General features: G+C 33.7%; 1 protein-coding gene across 3 annotated transcripts in view; it reads right to left on the reverse strand.

The window, feature by feature from the left end:
- Window positions 1-6281: 6281 nt before the first annotated feature.
- Window positions 6282-17925, reverse strand: part of LOC128989735 (uncharacterized) — a 56106-nt gene continuing 44462 nt past the window's right edge. For all 3 annotated transcript variants that reach the window (XM_054411759.1, XM_054411758.1, XM_054411756.1), the window contains 4 exons: window positions 17534-17661; window positions 16433-16577; window positions 12357-12613; window positions 6282-9902 (listed from right to left, as the gene is read on the reverse strand). In XM_054411759.1, the coding sequence (XP_054267734.1) occupies window positions 9704-9902; window positions 12357-12613; window positions 16433-16577; window positions 17534-17661 (729 nt within the window). In that variant the 3' untranslated portion in view covers window positions 6282-9703. The remainder of the gene's footprint in view (window positions 9903-12356; window positions 12614-16432; window positions 16578-17533; window positions 17662-17925) is intronic.

The raw sequence follows: 17925 nt of genomic DNA on the forward strand, positions 1-17925 counted from the left end.
GCAACGTCATCGTGTGCGCGCGAAATACGTTGGCAGCACTGGCTGTAAATCAGCTGGTCAGCTGTTGTACTGTTGTATTTGTCACTTCATGTTAAATGTTATATTAAAAGTTAACTTCTGTGTAAAAATAGGTTATGTTTCTTCATGTTTCTTCACAAATGTTTTTGTTTTATGGTAACTGTAGGAAAAGTATAATGTGCAACTCGAGTTCAAAGTACAATTGCCTCACTCGAGAAACCATTCCTCACTCGCCTACGGCTCGTGAGTAAAGATTTCTCTCGAGTGAGTCAATTGCTAACTTTTCTCACTAGTTGCACAAATAACTATTGTTTGGGGAATGTGAAACTATTTAGGTACCGGTACCTCTTCTTTTCCTGTTGAGGTACGCATACAAACTAAAACACAGACTTGAGCAAAAAGTGTTATCTTTATGCTATGTATTGGCAATAAAACGTAAATAAATGCAAATCTCCAGAGGAAAATTTCACAAAATTTAACTAACGTTCTTCGATCCATGGATTGAACCAAAGCAGATTTAAATTGTACAATAATATTAAAACAAACAGAACTAGAAAAAAATTATAACTTCCTTATTTGGGAACTAGGAAAAAACATCAAGATCAGTAAAATTAAAAATCGCCTTCTATTAATAGTATTATTTTTTATTTGCACTCAAATTGGACCAAAAAAACTGAAACCTCCATATAAAAACTTCCGAAGTAGACTAATAGTTTTTTTCAGAAATCACGTCCTTTAGACAGTACAACCCACCGGTTGCCATTTATGTAAAATAAAAGATATTAATGGAAAATAAGTTACGGATTGACACTATAGTAGCGCCTTTAGACTACAACAATGCGTCGGCAAATCTTGTAAGACAAGGTAACGCCCCCTGAGCAGCACGGCGTACCTCAGGGGGTTCCCATGACTGTAAAGTTCTTAAGTTCACGCACAAACCTGATGCACCTCCTCCATCGAAATGCTAAAATATTCCAATTTAATATGTCTACCAAACAATTCTGCATTCCGCTATATTCTCCGCTAGACTGCCATGAACACAAGTAATAAGTTATACATTTTAAACCGTATGGAAAAAAGGTTTTGAAGGAATATAATGTATTAAAAAATTGCAAAACACCCTTAAAATCTAGTTTATAATTTCCAACAGCTACTGTAACTGAAAATTTCGTTTTTTCAACGATCATAAACGAGCAGATTCATGCAACCTTTTACTGTACACAGGTTTTTATGAAGTAGGCCTATATGGAGAAAATATTCTTTTCGTCAAAATTTTCAGGTTTGAGTTATGAGTGGATATATCCGTTTTGGAGCCTCTGGACCCCAAAAAAGTTAAAAAAATTATAAAAGTGGGTTTTGAAGTAGGCGTGTGGATGTGTAGTTAATAAAAACAAGCCCATGGGGCGTAGCCCAAAGGAAATATGAAAATTAAACGATATAATATTATATTGTCATTTGTGAGCTATTTTTCAAGTCTAGCTAATCGGAAAATTAGTATAAAATTGATTACAAAATTTGTACAAATCAAGCCCATGGGGCGTAGCCAAAGGGAAATAAGAAAATTAAATTATATAATATTGCATTGTCTTCTATTTGTGAGCGATGTTTCAAATTTCAAGTCTCTATAGCTCATCGGGAACTTAGTATTAAATTGATTGCAAAATTTGAACCGGACAAGAAAACAAGCTAATAAAAACTTTTACCTACGACCGTTTTTTAAAGTAGCCATTTCAGTCCAGTTCTTAGAATTGAAAAGTTTCACTTTACAGCTGTTTACTTTCATATCCGCATAGTTTCATTTCATATCCGCATAGTTTTTCTCATATCCACACAGGTAACGTACCAATGAGGTTCAAGTATTGAGAGAAAAGAATTAAAATTGTAATGCTTCGAACGTCAACTAATCAGTTGATCAGCTGATCAGTTGACCAATTTAATTGTTGATCCGACTTGTTCATGTTGATACTCGCGTATTCTTAATTAAGTTGGTGGAAGTCCAAAAATAAATGAAATATTTGCCGAATTGTACCTGATACAATATTATTTATGGTAAGAATGCTGCTAGCAATGTAATATTTAACGAAGTTTAACAAACACGTAATTACAGAAAATCAGCTGATTATACAACAAGTCGTTGCATCACTTTCAGTGGCAATGACAATACACGAAAACATAACCTCTCTAAAAAGTTATCATTAGTGATTGTTAGTAATTAAATCCAGATTGATAGTAATTAAAAAACGGTCGTAGGTAAAGTAGTGTACGCAACTCGCGTTAATAGTCTTTACGACACTCGTAGAAGTTTTTAAAAACCTTAAATTTTCTACTCGTGTCGTAAAGACTCACTTAACGCAATCGTTGCGTAAACTACTATTAATTGTTAAAAAAGATAGTGTATTCGACAGAAATCAGTAATTTAAATTTAGCACAATCTCTCGGTGGCTCACATCAACTACGACAATCATGTTTTAAACCTAACTACTACAGGTAGCTTCTGCCTTATTCTACCCCATTTTACAACTAATAATCGTAATATTTCAGCTATTTCTTATTCGATTTTTTTGAACTTAGTATCGTTTGATAGGGAATTTAAAATGCTAAATAAAAGTGTACTTGGCATTTTTTCATAAAATTAGCAGTTTTTGAGTAATTTTAGTTTAAAATGTAAAATGGCTGCCATTTTGAAATTTAATGTTGGATCGAGGTTAACTTTTTTTCTAACATGGATCCCTTCTACCTTTTTCTCTGTGATGTACTGTATACTCTTATTGCAAGATTTTCGTTCACGATGTAGATCGCATTATATTGCCTTATGTAGATCGCATGTAACTGGTCCGATAGAAATTGTAACAGCTATTTACAATTCCAATTAATTGCACTCTATAGAATTTAGGCAACACTGTATATTTTTATGCCACCTATCTACTCTTTATAATAATTCAGCTTTAAAAATCTTTGTACAAATAAATCTACAGTTCTACTGGACCAATTTCATTAATAAATGGGTCATTGGAAATTTACTCCCTGTAAATTTGCAAATAAACTATAAAAATTTGTGTTAGAAAAATTAAATAAAAATATATTTTCTATAAGAAATGCATTGCAAAGTTTCTATTTGTAGCCAAGCTTAGGCTAGCTGTATTGAGTATTTTCAAGAAATGCATTCTAGTAATCTAAAGTGATTTTCTTTGTCAGTGCGTCTTTGTAAGTGTCCTTATTACTTCACCAATAAATGAGGTGTCATTTTAAAGCCTTATTTACCCAATGCACCGGAAAAATATACAAAGCACTCATTTCGAGGTATTTTTTTTTGTAAAAAAATAATTATATCATTCTGCAAGTAGTAAAACTTGAAATGTTTATTTACGTTATTCGATCATCTGAAACATGTGAATTAAATTAATCAAAACAAACGAATATTTGTTTCTAAAAATAATCTGAGTGATTTGTTTTTACTTCATCCAAGACGACCATCACCGATGACGAACTTAGTCTGTGCTTTCTTCGATAAATAACCCTGGAGATGAAATCACATTATTCACTTTAAAGAAGTCTAAACAAGAACAACTCAAAAGTAACGCATGGATACTTTAGCTTTTATATTTCTTTATTAAGGACATAGCCTTTCTTTTGACATACCTAACCCATTCTATGTATATTCATGAATACCATCTTTAAACATCACCTCTTATCATTATTACAGGTTTTATAAATGGTTATGTTGTGTCGAATTTGATACCGACAGGAAACTGTATATCAATTATATGTACGGTTATATTAATTTTGATTCGGTTCTTTACCAAGGAACATAGAACGCTCTGTTGTACCATTAGAGATTTAACCTCATTAAGCCATTTAGGTTCGTTCCCTCATAAACTCAAATGCTAAATACCCCCGCCGCAGCAAACCTGCAGACTAAGCGAATTTCCATTTCCCTAAATGGATTTACACTAAAATGTCTCCTTAAAAATATCACATTTATTCCCTATTTAAATAGAATCAGTTTAAAACATACTTAGGTTTGCTGCAACAGGGAGGGTAAAAGTGTTTTTTTATGTAAAATGTTAATAGTTAGTAAGAAATAAAAACATTTTCCAAATTTGGGCAAAATATGTTTATAAACAAGCAAACTACAACAGTTTACTTATTCTCCATAAGAATAACATGGGAATTTTAAATTTACAATTTTTTGGAATTTTCTCCGTAACCATTAGGCGCATTATAACGCTTCAATATACTAAATTATTTGTTTTTTTAAGCTCTACAAAATAGTTTCGAAAGAAATTGCAAAATTTTATGTTTTTTGGGTCAAAAATGGGAAAAACCCATTTTTACCCCATAAAAGCCCCCATAAACCCCCGTTCCCATGGTCCGATCATGCTGGTTCGCGAACTCGTTCGAATAAACGTAGGTTTACACGTTTGTACCAAATTTCATCAAAATCGGATCATTTTTGCTCGAGTTATCGCGCTAACGGACACATATATCTAATATATAAAATTCTCGTGTCACAGTGTTTGTCTGCAAACTCCTCCGGAACGACTTCACCGATCGTTATGAAATTTGGTGTGTAATTTCTGTAGGTATGCGAATCGGACGTAAACTATTTCCCGTTTCGAAATTCTTAAAAGGGCTCCGCCCCAGTGGCTCTGGAGTTTCCCATGTTAACCTTATGAGAAATGGAATTAATGAATCTTAACAGCTGTTTCAATTAAACAAGTTGGTTCTGTTATATGATGTTCAATAGCATTAAAGTTACAAGGATTACCAACAGGGTGCAGCACTATTATTTCTTTTACATTTATGACAACAGCTAATTTGCAACCAAAAGGTGAGTGAGCGTAGCGAACGAACTTCAACCTGGAGGCGAGTTAGCGTAGCGAACGAGCTAACCTGAAGGCAAGTGAGCGCAGCGAACGAGCTCCAACCTAAAGGTGAGTGAGCGTAGCGAACGAGCTCCAACCCAAAGGTGAGTGAGCGTAGCGAACGAACTTCAACCAGGACGTGATTGAGCGATGCGAACGAGAGAGGCGAGTGAGCGTAGCGAACGAGCTAACCTGAAGGCAAGTGAGCGCAGCGAACGAGCTCCAACCTAAAGGTGAGTGAGCGTAGCGAACGAGCTCCAACCCAAAGGTGAGTGAGCGTAGCGAACGAACTTCAACCAGGACGTGATTGAGCGATGCGAACGAGATCATCTTGAAAATTAAACGTAACGGTACTTTCTTTCCATCGGTCTGTCTTAGGGGAAACCTATAACTTTGGCGATACGAAGTTCGCCGGGTCAGCTAGTATATATATATATATATAAATATATATATATAAAAATATATATATATATATGAATTTGAACAGATGGTGTTTTTGACCTCTAGGGACCTCAAAACGAAAAAAAAAATCGGTCCCGGGTCCAGGTCTTACCGTGAGTACTACGGTAATAGCTTATTCCCTATATGGGAAATTCGCTAAAAGAACTCTATTATGATAATAGTATCATGTTGACGAGAAACATAAGCAGGATTAAAGATTGGCTCGCTTGGGCACCTAAACTATCAAAGCCAAGTTGGCTGACTCCCAAACTGTCATACTACGCAACAAATGTCCGTAATCCTTTCAAACTGACTAAGAAGGAATTTCCCTAAAAGTTACCTTTGCCACTACTTTAAATAAGACACATGGATAGACACAAACGAAGGAAGGATTGTACATGCAAGACCCCGTTTCTTTTTACACATTCAGTTGTTTGTGACTTTGTCAAGGGTGCACTTTTTCAGTGAAACTATGTCTGTGTAAAAACAAAGCCATCAAAACAAAAATCGATATGACCATATTATTACTTGAACCTATGACAGCAGTTAATTTGAACTAAGCAGCAACAAAAAGCTGTGATACCCATTGAGAACTGTCAAAAGTAGGATTGTTTACAGTTATGTTTATGGTTTTAATTTAATGAATAATTTGTGATACTGTGTGAATGTTTCATAGTTTTTTTCTATTGTTTAGGCAGTTGTAGAACATTATGGCTATGGCAGATGTGTTATACTATAGCAAACCGTAAATTTAAAGAACTACATGTTATAAAAACTGTGTCCTCCCTCATTGCAAATGCAAAGCTTTAGTATAACTGCAATAAGCATTTTATACTTATATGCCAACCCCGTACGAAGGATAGGTACTCTGATATTTAAATTATAAAGGTAAAAGACAAAAAACAATTTTATTTTTAATGTTTATTTTACAATAGTTTCTTTAAAAAAAATGATGAAACAAGTACTGTTTTACATTGGTAACATTAACATTATTTATATCACTTTAAATAACATCAGTCATGATAATGTACAATATATATATAATTAAAATTGAATCCTAAAATTAGACTCGTTTAAAAAATGTACGGTTTACAAGAGACAATACTGATTTGGCAAAAGAAGAGCAGCTTTCCAACATGTTTTTACTGCTAACATTAGGATCACAGATAAATATTTTTTAAAAACCTTAAAGAACACTTTGCCAGCTTCAGCAACAAGCTGCAGCATTGTTTCCAGTTCCCAACAAACAATTTTTTACAGGCTGAATGGAAATAAATTATTTGTCACAGATCTTTAAAATCATTTAGGAAAACATACATATTTTCAATTTGGTATAACTGTAGCAGATTTTAATCACATTAATTATTTTAAAAGATGAACATTTTATGCTCTAAACAACACGGTAAATTTTTGACGTTAGTTGTTAAACAAATACTGAATAAAAGCACTTTCGCATTTAAAATATCTTGCAAAAAATATGAGATGACAAAGGTACTAAAAGTCTTTTTTCTTAAGCAAGGTAACCCTGCTCTATCAAAGCTTCATCAACGTCATCACCAGTGAGCAAATCTTATTCAGGATTACTAATACCTAAACATATAAAAGAAATTAGCAAAATATATTTAATTTCTATGTACAAGGGCTATTCAAAGAGTAAGGAAAGTTTCTATCTAAGGCCGCTAGACGTGTGGCAATTGCTCTCTTTCAAGTTCAAACATGTTCGCCTTCTCGCTGACTTTTCAACCATCATAGCGCCCATTGTTGCAATATTTAAGTAAATTGTGCTGCAATAATTGTACCTCAGACACTAGTCGTGAGATGCGAACTGTACTATGGTTTTTGTTGGCCAAAATTTAAAACCTACTGCTTGTCGTCAAGTGGTCGAGATCACAGAGGCCAGAATTTTTTTTAGAAAGGAATTTCAAAGCTTGTCTACCATTTAAAGTGCCTCTATTTGTTTCTTCTAGAGTAGAACCTCTTTAATCCGAACTCCCTTCATCCGAACGTCCACTAATCGGAACGCCTCATTGCTGTACCCTATACACAGTACAGTAGTTCTTTGTTGTATAGGTCTAATGGGTTTATTTATTGATATACGCACCGTAATTGTTTCTACTGTGATGTACAGTACTGTTTATTCACTATGTTTACGAGTGTATTAAATAAACACTGTATTTTACTTTATCAAACATTTTTCACTTTTCCCGTAACAATTACGATCCATTTTAGCTAAATTTTACATATTGTTATGTAAAAACAACAATATGTTCTGTAATCCGTACATCCCCTTGTTCCAATTAGTTCGGATTAAAGAGGTTCCTACTGTATTAACTTTTTAATTTATTCAAAAACTTTCTCTACTCTCTAAATAGTCTATTGTAATAAATTACATTCTCAAGTATTTCCTGTACAAATAATCCTATCATTTTATTCATTGACCAAACACAATACCAAACAGTGGAGATCAACTTACCTCAAAGGGTTTTAGTTTTCTTGGATTTATTGAATTTAATACATTAGAAAGTAATTAAAGGTTTTATTCTATGTATGATTTGAAAAATAGGCCTACTGATTACACTTTCATAAAAACAACACATTTATACAACTTTCTACAAATGTCTAATACAGTTGGTCAACCCCTTACGCTACGACTACACACTTGGCGACTTGGCCACAACGACTTTATTTATTTTACAGCCTGGCCACAGGAAAAGCCACACTTTAGCTACTTCTAGCTGTGTGATTGTTTTTTTAATGAGTAAGGAGTAACTATTTATTACATCAAAAAGAAAGAGGAATCGCTGATTTGGAGTGCATTCCCAATGTAATTTTCACTCCCTGACAACATTTAGGGATGATTTATTTTCAAATCACAAATTTTTTTCAGGATTTTCAGACAAACATAGCTTTGACGAGCTTAAAGACACATTGAAGATAACATCATGAAAAATACTTGATATTTCCCATTCACATTGTATTGGACATTTAATCCTTTAGGTTTACAACAAGGAGTTATATTTTCAATAAACATTAACACCAAGAACAGAAAACTTGGCTCCAAGCAAAAACATAGAAAATAAGTTATAGGTGTTAAGTTTTTGTTAAATAAAGTGTTAAGAAAAATATATGGTCCAGTAAATGAAAATGGCGAATGGAGAATTAGATGAAATCAAGAACTAAGGAACCTCCACCAACATCCATACTTGAAGCTATCATCAAAATCAAAAGCAGAAGAATAAGAAGGTACAGAAGTATTTGAAACCACTTGGACAAAACTAATAAAGACCAAGTGGAAAAAGACCTCAGGAGTAACTTGCGAGCAAGCCAAAGACCGAGAAGAATGTAGGCGCATTGTTGTGGAGATCCAAAAACCTACTTTGGTTTAAATGACCACAGCGGTAAGGTAAGGATTTCGTTAAGAATCATAGAGCTTGTTTATTTCATCAATGAAAATGTCTGAATTATTAAAAAAGCAAATTTTTTTACAACACATTACCCCTGGTCAAACCAAAACTGGCAGGATATATAGGCCTACATTAAAACAGTGCAAGAAGTCAGCATGTGAAAAAGCAACTTGTCGCTGGAGCCGTATGTTAACATTAGGGAGTGCATTTGTACCCGTGACCTGTTTTTATTCTTTGTCGCCAAGTCGTCTCGTGTGGTCGTAGCCTACATACAATACAAATTTAGGGAAAATGTAAAGAGATTCACTACTGAGCTTTTTTTATTTTACTATACATTTTTGTTTCTTGGAATAACTTCTTCATGAAAAATATATACAATACTAATTTTAAAACTGTATGTAACTATAAATATGTAAAAAGAAAAGAAAATAATACGGTGTTGGACACATTAGTGATTTTTGTCTGTGACACAGCTTGCTGGCATAACTTTTACATGAATATTTCAACACAAAGATTGATACATCTCAGAAATTACTTGAGATGTTGGGTTGAAATTTGTATTGCATATTCTTAAGTAGCCTAGTTATTTTCCCAATTACATCCATATTACTTTTGGAAATTAAATTAGGCTATATACTTTTAAAACAAGTTTGAATCTCATCTAATAGTAAAGTATGATTATTGCTCATAACTTCTTATCAAATAGAGGGGGGGATGCCTTTATTTCTACTAAAAGTTAGTAGATAAATGTATATTCTTATCTAAATATTTGGCCTACAAAATGACACATAAGGCTCACGTTATATCAATTTTTAAGACGGCCAAGTATTTTTTTTTAGTATTTATTCCCATAAACAAACAAAATATTCTATCCTTTTGATGTGAACCATAAAAAAATCATGCCAACTCCATTAATTCATATTAACATATCTTAAGTAGTGAATCTCTTTAATGGCCAAATGTTTAAAACTGAATTCAAACAATGATCAATTCATCGTCGTCATCCAGATTTATAGTTTCACTATTATTCTCACAACGATGTCTCTCCAGGGCCTGCTCAGATCTGAAGTTCTTGTTGCAGTCTAAACACGTGTGGAATGTCTGCCGAAGGTGCAAGCTCGTATGATGGTCGATGATGTCGTCAGTAAAATACTTATTACAATAAACGCACAATCTGAAACAAAGAGCCAGTAATTATACAGTGTTTTAACCAATATATCTCCCTACTTTAGACAGAGATATACAAATTGAAAAATACTAGGGATATCTTTAAAACTTGTAGGGAACTTGTTTGATAAAAATGGATTGAAAATGAATCAGGATAAAACTCAATTGGTTAGATACACCACAGTATAGACAAAATGTAAATGCTTTCACACAGCTTTCAATTAATAAAAATGTTAAATTTTTAGGCCAGTACATTGACAAGCATTTTGCGTGGGATAGGTGTGTTGAATATGTTTTGGGCAAACTCAACTCTGCTTGTTTCCAAATTTTATGTTTAAGGGATACAATAGACTTAAAAACTTCAGTGATGATGTGTTACGCTTATTTTTACTCCATACTTCAATATGGTATTGAATTTTGGGGCTACTCAACAGATATAAATAGAATTTTCAAAGTCCAAAAAAGGTTTTTGCGAATCATAACTTTTCACTATGGAAAGCTTCATGTAAACCAATTTATAAACACTTAAATATAATGACGGTTCCAAATTTGATTATTTATAAAACCTTGCTAACTGTACAATCCAACTATTCTCAATTTTGCAGCGGAAACTTTGAGCATTCTTATAATAAAAGATTCAAAAATAATTTTCAGTATCCTAGACACAATCTCAAACTTGTTGAAGAAACACCTTCCTACATGGGAAAATTCTTATTCTCACTTTTAATTTCTGACAACAGCTTGAGTTTCATAACAATGTTTGTTTCCCATGTTAATCTTATGGAGAAATACAAAACTTTATAGGGCCTCACTCTCTAATTATTTCCCTAAAAAGTTTCCTGCACAACTTCATGTTACGCTCTTTCCAATGACACCAAAAACATGTCAATCGGTTCAGTAGTTTCGGAGGAGTAATTGTCGTAAAAAACCTGCTTGCGTATTAAATAAGTATAGATATGTTCATAAACAAGCAAACTAGAACGGTTTCTTTTTTCCATGAAAATAACATGGGAATTTTAAATTTACAATTTTATAAATTTTCTCTGTAACCGTTGACATCAACAGCGCTTCAATATACTAAATTATTTCTTTTTCAAGCTCTACAAAATGGTTTGGAAAGAAATTGCAAAATTGCATGTTTTTTGGGTCAAAAATGTGGAAAAACCAATTTTTACCCCATAAAACCCCCCAATAAACACCCGTTCCCATGGCCCGATCATGCTGGTTTGCAAATTCATTTGAATAAATGTAGGTTTACATGTTGATACCAAATTTCATCAAAATCAGATTTTTTAAATATGAAAATTGATGTCAATGACGAAATTCTCAAACCCAACATAGTGGGGTGATTGGCCATCTTGAATTGGTTAAGACTTAAGTATATCTCCAAACATAACCGATCTTATCACATGGCATTTCTTTAACCACACATGATTTTCAAAGACTGTCTTAACTAGGGTGGTCTGCCGTTACACTTTAGACGCATAAATGAGCGAAGCATTATTTAAAGATTGTCAATGGCTAAAGCAGCTAACACCCTACAATATTCAACAGATTCACCGTTTGTTTGCCCGATATTATTTAAGTTCTAAAGGATGACAAATTTATCTGATAGTCCATACTGTACCTTTGTAGTGAAACTGGCAATCCTGACTATTTGCTTGTACTTTGTAAATGGGCATAGCAGGATGTACTCGTGCAATCAACATTTGTTCTACAATCGTCAGGTCAGTTAATTCGTTCGGGACACTTGACACATCCATATTATTTAACGCCGTGAATTTAGTTGCATTTGAACGACAACGCGAACAAATCAATGATTGGTTTGAAGCTGTTAGTTGTTGGCGATGACAGTTAGTGCAAGTATAAAATTGTAGTGCATCTAATTCATGTTGGAATTGATTAGCTAACTAACTATCATTATCAGCTTCTTCCGCCACTGCTTCATCTGGTTCTTCTTGTTCACGACGCCACTCTCTTACAATATTTTTGCATTATTGGTGCGACGACCAATATTACGACATGGTCTTTGACCCTTGCTCAAAACAAATATAGCAAAACTGTTACTTCCATTGATAAACTAACTTTAACCTAGGATGAAAGTAAACATTGAAATGTAAACAAAACCGTTACAAACAATTAACATATGTTTATCTTATTTAAATAAAACGAGATAAACCCATATGTCATAAACCCAATATATTTTTTCTTTCAACTTACATTAAAATAACAAGCGAAATTGCGTGACCCGTAAAATAAAATCCAAAAGGAAATTTGCAAATATTTTTTTACCAAAACATTGTGCTCAGTATTCTTTAGCTGTTGGCAAAATTTCATATCAATTGGTCAAGCCATTACATTCTGATGCTCTTACAAAGAAGTTACAAAGTGAGGGAAAGTGAGCTCCGCTCGCTTCGCTCAATAATACAGTACTACGGTAGACTAAATTGAAGGAGCTTACTTCTTCCCATTAATATTATTGAAATTCTCTTCGTTCGGTCTCTTCACCGGTGTGGGGGCTGCACGCTGGGGTGTAGCTGAAGCTTGAACAGACATAGGTTTGGGCACGACGGTTCTCCGTCTCGGAAGTGACTGGGGAGCAGGTACTGGAGCGACAACGGGAGCAACAACTGGTGTATCGACTGGGGCGACTACTGGGGCCACTACTGTGGGGTTTTGGTAAACTATCGGCTGCTCACTAACTGGATTCTGAGGCACCTGAGAATAACGGAAAATATAGTTTGATATAAGAACTTAACTTAAATTATGGTTACGGATGAATGCTTGGTTAGCTCTGTAATATGTAAATAGAAATAGAATAGTGTTGTTTCAAGGGAGTCTTAAGAAAAGAATTGAACACAATTTTATGCCTTATTTTGAGCATTATGGCATTGGTTTTGTATATTTACCTATATTCTAATTACATAGGTAATGGACAACTATTGCAATGCCGAGCGAGGCAATACAGCTAACACTGAAGAGCAAACCACAACTACAAAACTTTGGAAAAGTTTCAGTTTCGAGATTCGAAATTCTAAAGTTTTGAAATTGAAGATTTTTGCATTTATTTTTTAAACTGCTGACATCTTTTTGTGTCATTATTACTGTTTTTAACATTGTTTCCTCACAAACTCGTAGCAATATTGGTTCTTTATAAAAATTATGTTGTATTGTGTTTTAAGATTATCAGTCACGTATTTATGTTATGTTAGGATCAGGAGTCGATCTCTTTCAGTTTTGATTGCATACTTAACATTTCATTATCTATATATCTAATTCCGTAAGCCCAAAATTTTACAATGAAATTGTGAGCGAACGGAAGGTCGTAGAAAGCTGGGAGAGGTCTCATTTTAAAGGTCTGGGCATGAAATTTTGGGGAAAATTATTCATTTTTCTTAATCATGCACCAAAAGGTTGTTACGTAATAAAATAATTCACATTTAAATAGCATGGGAATCTAGGTCATGTCTGCTTTGTTTACCAACTTTAAAACATGTGGTTTAACTTTATTTAAATCATATGGTAATATGTACTGTACCGTACGGTGGGGCACACGGGAGGGACTAAGGCTAACATATCTTGTAGTGTCAGCGTTCACCGCTAGAACCGCTAAGTTAAAAAAATTTTTTTTTTATTTTTAGTTATAAAATTAACTTTTTAATTATAAAATATTGTTTTAAAACTATAAAATACATTTTTAATTTTTAAAATAAAACTGTCATAACATAACCTAACCAACCAGACTTGCTGATAATATAAAAATGTATAAGATAAAAATCTAATTAATGATTACTTATAATTTTTAATTAATTATAAAATTAATTTTAAAATTTAGTATTATAAAATTAAACTGTCATAACCTAACCTAACCTAACCAACCAAACTTGCTGATATGAAAAATTTGTTGACAAAAAGTTAGTGCTACCAGCGGGTTTCGAACCCGGGACCTCCTGCACATCAAATCGAATCGCTATTAACTTCGCTACGAACGCCGTTGAAAACACATCGTTTTGTTAGCCTAATCGTGTTGCCTCAAGAGTAGACATTAGCCACTAGAGATGTGACGTCACTACACCTTTAGCCTTAGTCCCTCCCGTGTGCCCATTCCTGTACCGTACTATAATATGTATAGACCTTTTCCCAATTTTAGGGTCTGGATTAGTCAATGGAGTACGATTGGTTGTGTTAGGTATGTCTGAAAAAAGTGTAAAGTTTGAAGTAATTTCTGAAGTAGGCAAAGGGAACATATTTTTCATGCCAAAAATTAAACTAATATCTACAGATCATAATATGCTGTTTAAGTTTACAAGGATTCAATTTCCATATAAATAAAGTGCAAGGCCAAACCTTCAAAAAAGTTGGCATTTATAAAAAAAAAACCATTGTTTACCCATGGTCATTTTTGTTGTTTTTAGCCCGGTAAAGCGGCCAGATGATGTTATACTACTTACTACTGTTAAAGTACTACTGTAGAACCAAATAAAGAACAAGGAATCGACCAAAATGGATACTATAGGTACAACAAATGTTTCCAGAGAGATTTTGTTATATAATTAGCATTTTAGAATTTGGAGGATGACATTATCCCTATGTGTTTTATCTAAGTGAATTTGATTATATTCAAAGAAATTTATATAAATTTCATTAATAGTCATGAAGATTATTATTAAACATGTACCTTAGTTGTAATATGATTTAGTTTGTATTGTAAACACACCGCATGAACAGTCCTTTGCAATTTTTATTTTAATCAGAGCAGACATCAAAATGCATTGCAGGTATGTATACATATTATAATATACAAAAATGTTCAACGATAATTCAAGGTAGGGTAACCCATGAAACTAATAATTTGTACAAAATAATTACTAGAATATATAGTATACAGGGTGATTGATATAAGTGTGCCAGCCGTTTTATTCGCAAACTATAAGAGATATCAAAAAAAGTTAAATGGTAAGTGCCTTGGATTTTTTATTTAAAAAATTGTAGTCAAGTCAAAAAAATTATTTTAGCCGCCATTTTTCCAATATGGCCGCCAACTTTGATTTTTCTTATGGAACATCCTGTATTTTATGATGTATTCTGGTAGAAAATGTGATTTTAAGACGATTTTATTCTTGTGATTTTTTTCATAAACCTAACCGTTTCAAAGATAATAATGGTTAAAGTTTTAAAATCTTTGCATGAGAAAGAGTTTCGATACAGGCCTAAGCAAGCATACCAGCTGTTTTATTCGAAAACCATTCAAAATTTCACAACTTAAACCATTATTATCTTTGAAACGGTTAGGTTTATGAAAAAATCACAAGAATAAAATCGTCTTAAAATTACATTTTCTACCAGAATACATCATAAAATACAGGGTGTTCCATAAGAAAAATCAAAGTTGGCGGCCATATTGGAAAAATGGCGGCTAAAATAATTTTTTCGACTTTACTACAATTTTTTTAATAAAAAGTCCAAGGCACTTACCATTTAACTTTTTTTGATATCTCTTATGGTTTTCGAATAAAACGGCTGGCACACTTATAGTCTGATTTTTACCGGAGTGCGGCTGGAGCTCAGCCCTACCTGCGAGGGACCCGACTCACGCACGCACACTCACCACCGTCCTAATTGCCTGAAAGCCCCGATCCCCTATTCACTAAGTAGAAATATACCATCTGTTGTATGATACCTCAAAATTGCAATTCATTTGATGTAAGATATACAGTAAAATGGTTAGTGTTAGTAAATTTGTTGTTTAATTCAATGAAAAATGAGTCCAAACACGAAATGATTATGACAAGTAGCTAGCTAATAAATGCGTGTTAAAATATTCGTAGCTTTTACACTTTGTAAGCAAAATATATATTGTTTGGTATCATTTTACTAAGCATTTTGAGCTGAAGTCAAAAATGTTACCAGATTTTATAACAAACGTAAAATTAAAAAAATTATAGTTTAATTTCCGTGAGCCAGCGATGACTCGCGCGGCAGGTCAATGGTCCGTACCACGTCCGTCCTAATCCCTTGCGTCTGTGTGTGTGAGGCCTGCGTGTGTGTGAGTAGGGTAGACCCTTCAGCCAGCCGCTTTCCGTCAACAATCACACTATATATCAATCACCCTGTATAGGGGCTATTGTCCCTACAAGCCACTAGTTACCTGTATTTTTGTAACCTTGGCCTTGGTAACCAGCTAAGTAAAAAGGTTTTACGTTTAGGTTTTGAGATTCGAGATTAGATTTAAAAGTTTTGGTTTCGGTTTTGAGATTCAAAATTTAGGGTTTTGTCCGTCACTATTCACAACCAATTTGGTTACAATTTTTAAATGATAACCGGATTTATTCTTAATACCTCTGTCTGATACCTCTTGTACGGTATATATTTTTTATCTTGTGAATATAGTAATTTTGAATTTGAATTGAAGAAAATGAGATGATAAGTGTAAAACAATTCAGAATATTGCAGTGAGTAATACTGCAAAAAAGGGAAAAAGTTGATAATCTCAGCTTTTTTATACCATTTGTGTTAACTACTGTAACCTTGACATACCTGGATCAACGCCTGAGGATATATTTCTTCAGCAGGGGCTGTTTGCTGTGTAGGGGTGGCTGTGGCGGGGGCTAGATACGTGACTGGTGTCAACACAGGTTCTATTGTCCCCGCTGTGGGGGCTTGTGGCACTACTTGGGCCTCCCTAGTGATCAAAACAGAAAACAAGCATTGACATTTAAAAATCTTTCCTCTCCAATGTTTATTTCCATTTTCCTCAGGTTATTCTTACTTAAATACTTAATCTGTGTCTATTTAAGGTACTAATCGATTTAGATCTAATTTCTACTGATCCATCTAAACTAAACTCAATCAATCTAAAGTCTTGCGTTGATATTTGGGGTATCATTTGCCATTTGACTGATCTGTGATTAACATTACTTGGACATGTCAGTTAAAATTATACTATAATAGATGTATTACAAATGTTCAGTGATTTAAAATGGGGATCTTAAGTATTAGTTGTAACAGTTGGTACAATCTTGTTCCTGACTTTTGCTTACTTCATAGACTTTTCCCGGAACTGTAATTACCACAACAGACAAATTCTGCAAGTCACAGTTAAGGTCGACATTAATAGCCGGGGTATTCTTGACAAACAGCTGTGAAGTGAATCTGTCCACATTTTTCACTAGTGTCAGGTTACACCCCACAAAGGAAAGTAGCATTTAACCAAACAGTGGTTTAACTATATAGCAACCCGAATGTTAGTTTAGAAAGGAGAATTACAGAAAGGAGTCTTTTAAACACTGGTTTGACTATCCTCTGCCACCGTGCTTGATAGTTCAGACCCCACCAAGGAAAGTGATATAAAAACACAATCGTTGACTATTGATTGAACTATACATTCCATCTTCGGGTTACTGTTTAGAGAACACAGGAAAAATGTTTAAGTTTTAAGCATATTAGGCTACCCCATTAACAATAGCCCAAAGTTGTTTTAGTAGTGTTATCAGAATTTATGTAGTTGAGTTAAACCAACTGACAAATTGTGCTAATGTAAATTACTGATTTCTGTCTATCACACCAACTTTTTTTACAAGTCAATCTGATAGCTTACAAATCACAACATATTAAAGTTACTGAGATAGTTTCCCTCACCTGTTGACACTGGTGGTTGGGGTCGAAATGTCCGGAGCTAAACAGATGACCGCCGACTCTCCAAAATTCACTGGGTAAGTCTCAGTCAGATCACGTAATCTATCCTCCACGCTGAGCCTGACATGGGTCTAAAATACAGCGACATTTGTATTATCTTTTTGTTGGAAAAAAGTTCCGGCGATTTATACCTGACATATTATCAGGGTATTTGTTGAACCATTTATTGAATGTAATAATTTTAAATCTTGTTAGGATCAATATGTGTAGGCTATTTCTAAAAATATATTTAAAATCAAATTTAACTTGTATCAACAAGCTAGGTCGAGAAACAAGAGCCAGGAAAATATGAGAATAAGAAAACAAACTAAGGTACTGTAGATGTGGCTTTTTAA

The sequence above is a fragment of the Macrosteles quadrilineatus genome, unplaced genomic scaffold (genome assembly GCF_028750875.1).
Source record: "Macrosteles quadrilineatus isolate MER2022 unplaced genomic scaffold, UCM_ALF_1.0 Scaffold_3__2_contigs__length_128488019, whole genome shotgun sequence".
Taxonomy (NCBI): domain Eukaryota; kingdom Metazoa; phylum Arthropoda; class Insecta; order Hemiptera; family Cicadellidae; genus Macrosteles; species Macrosteles quadrilineatus.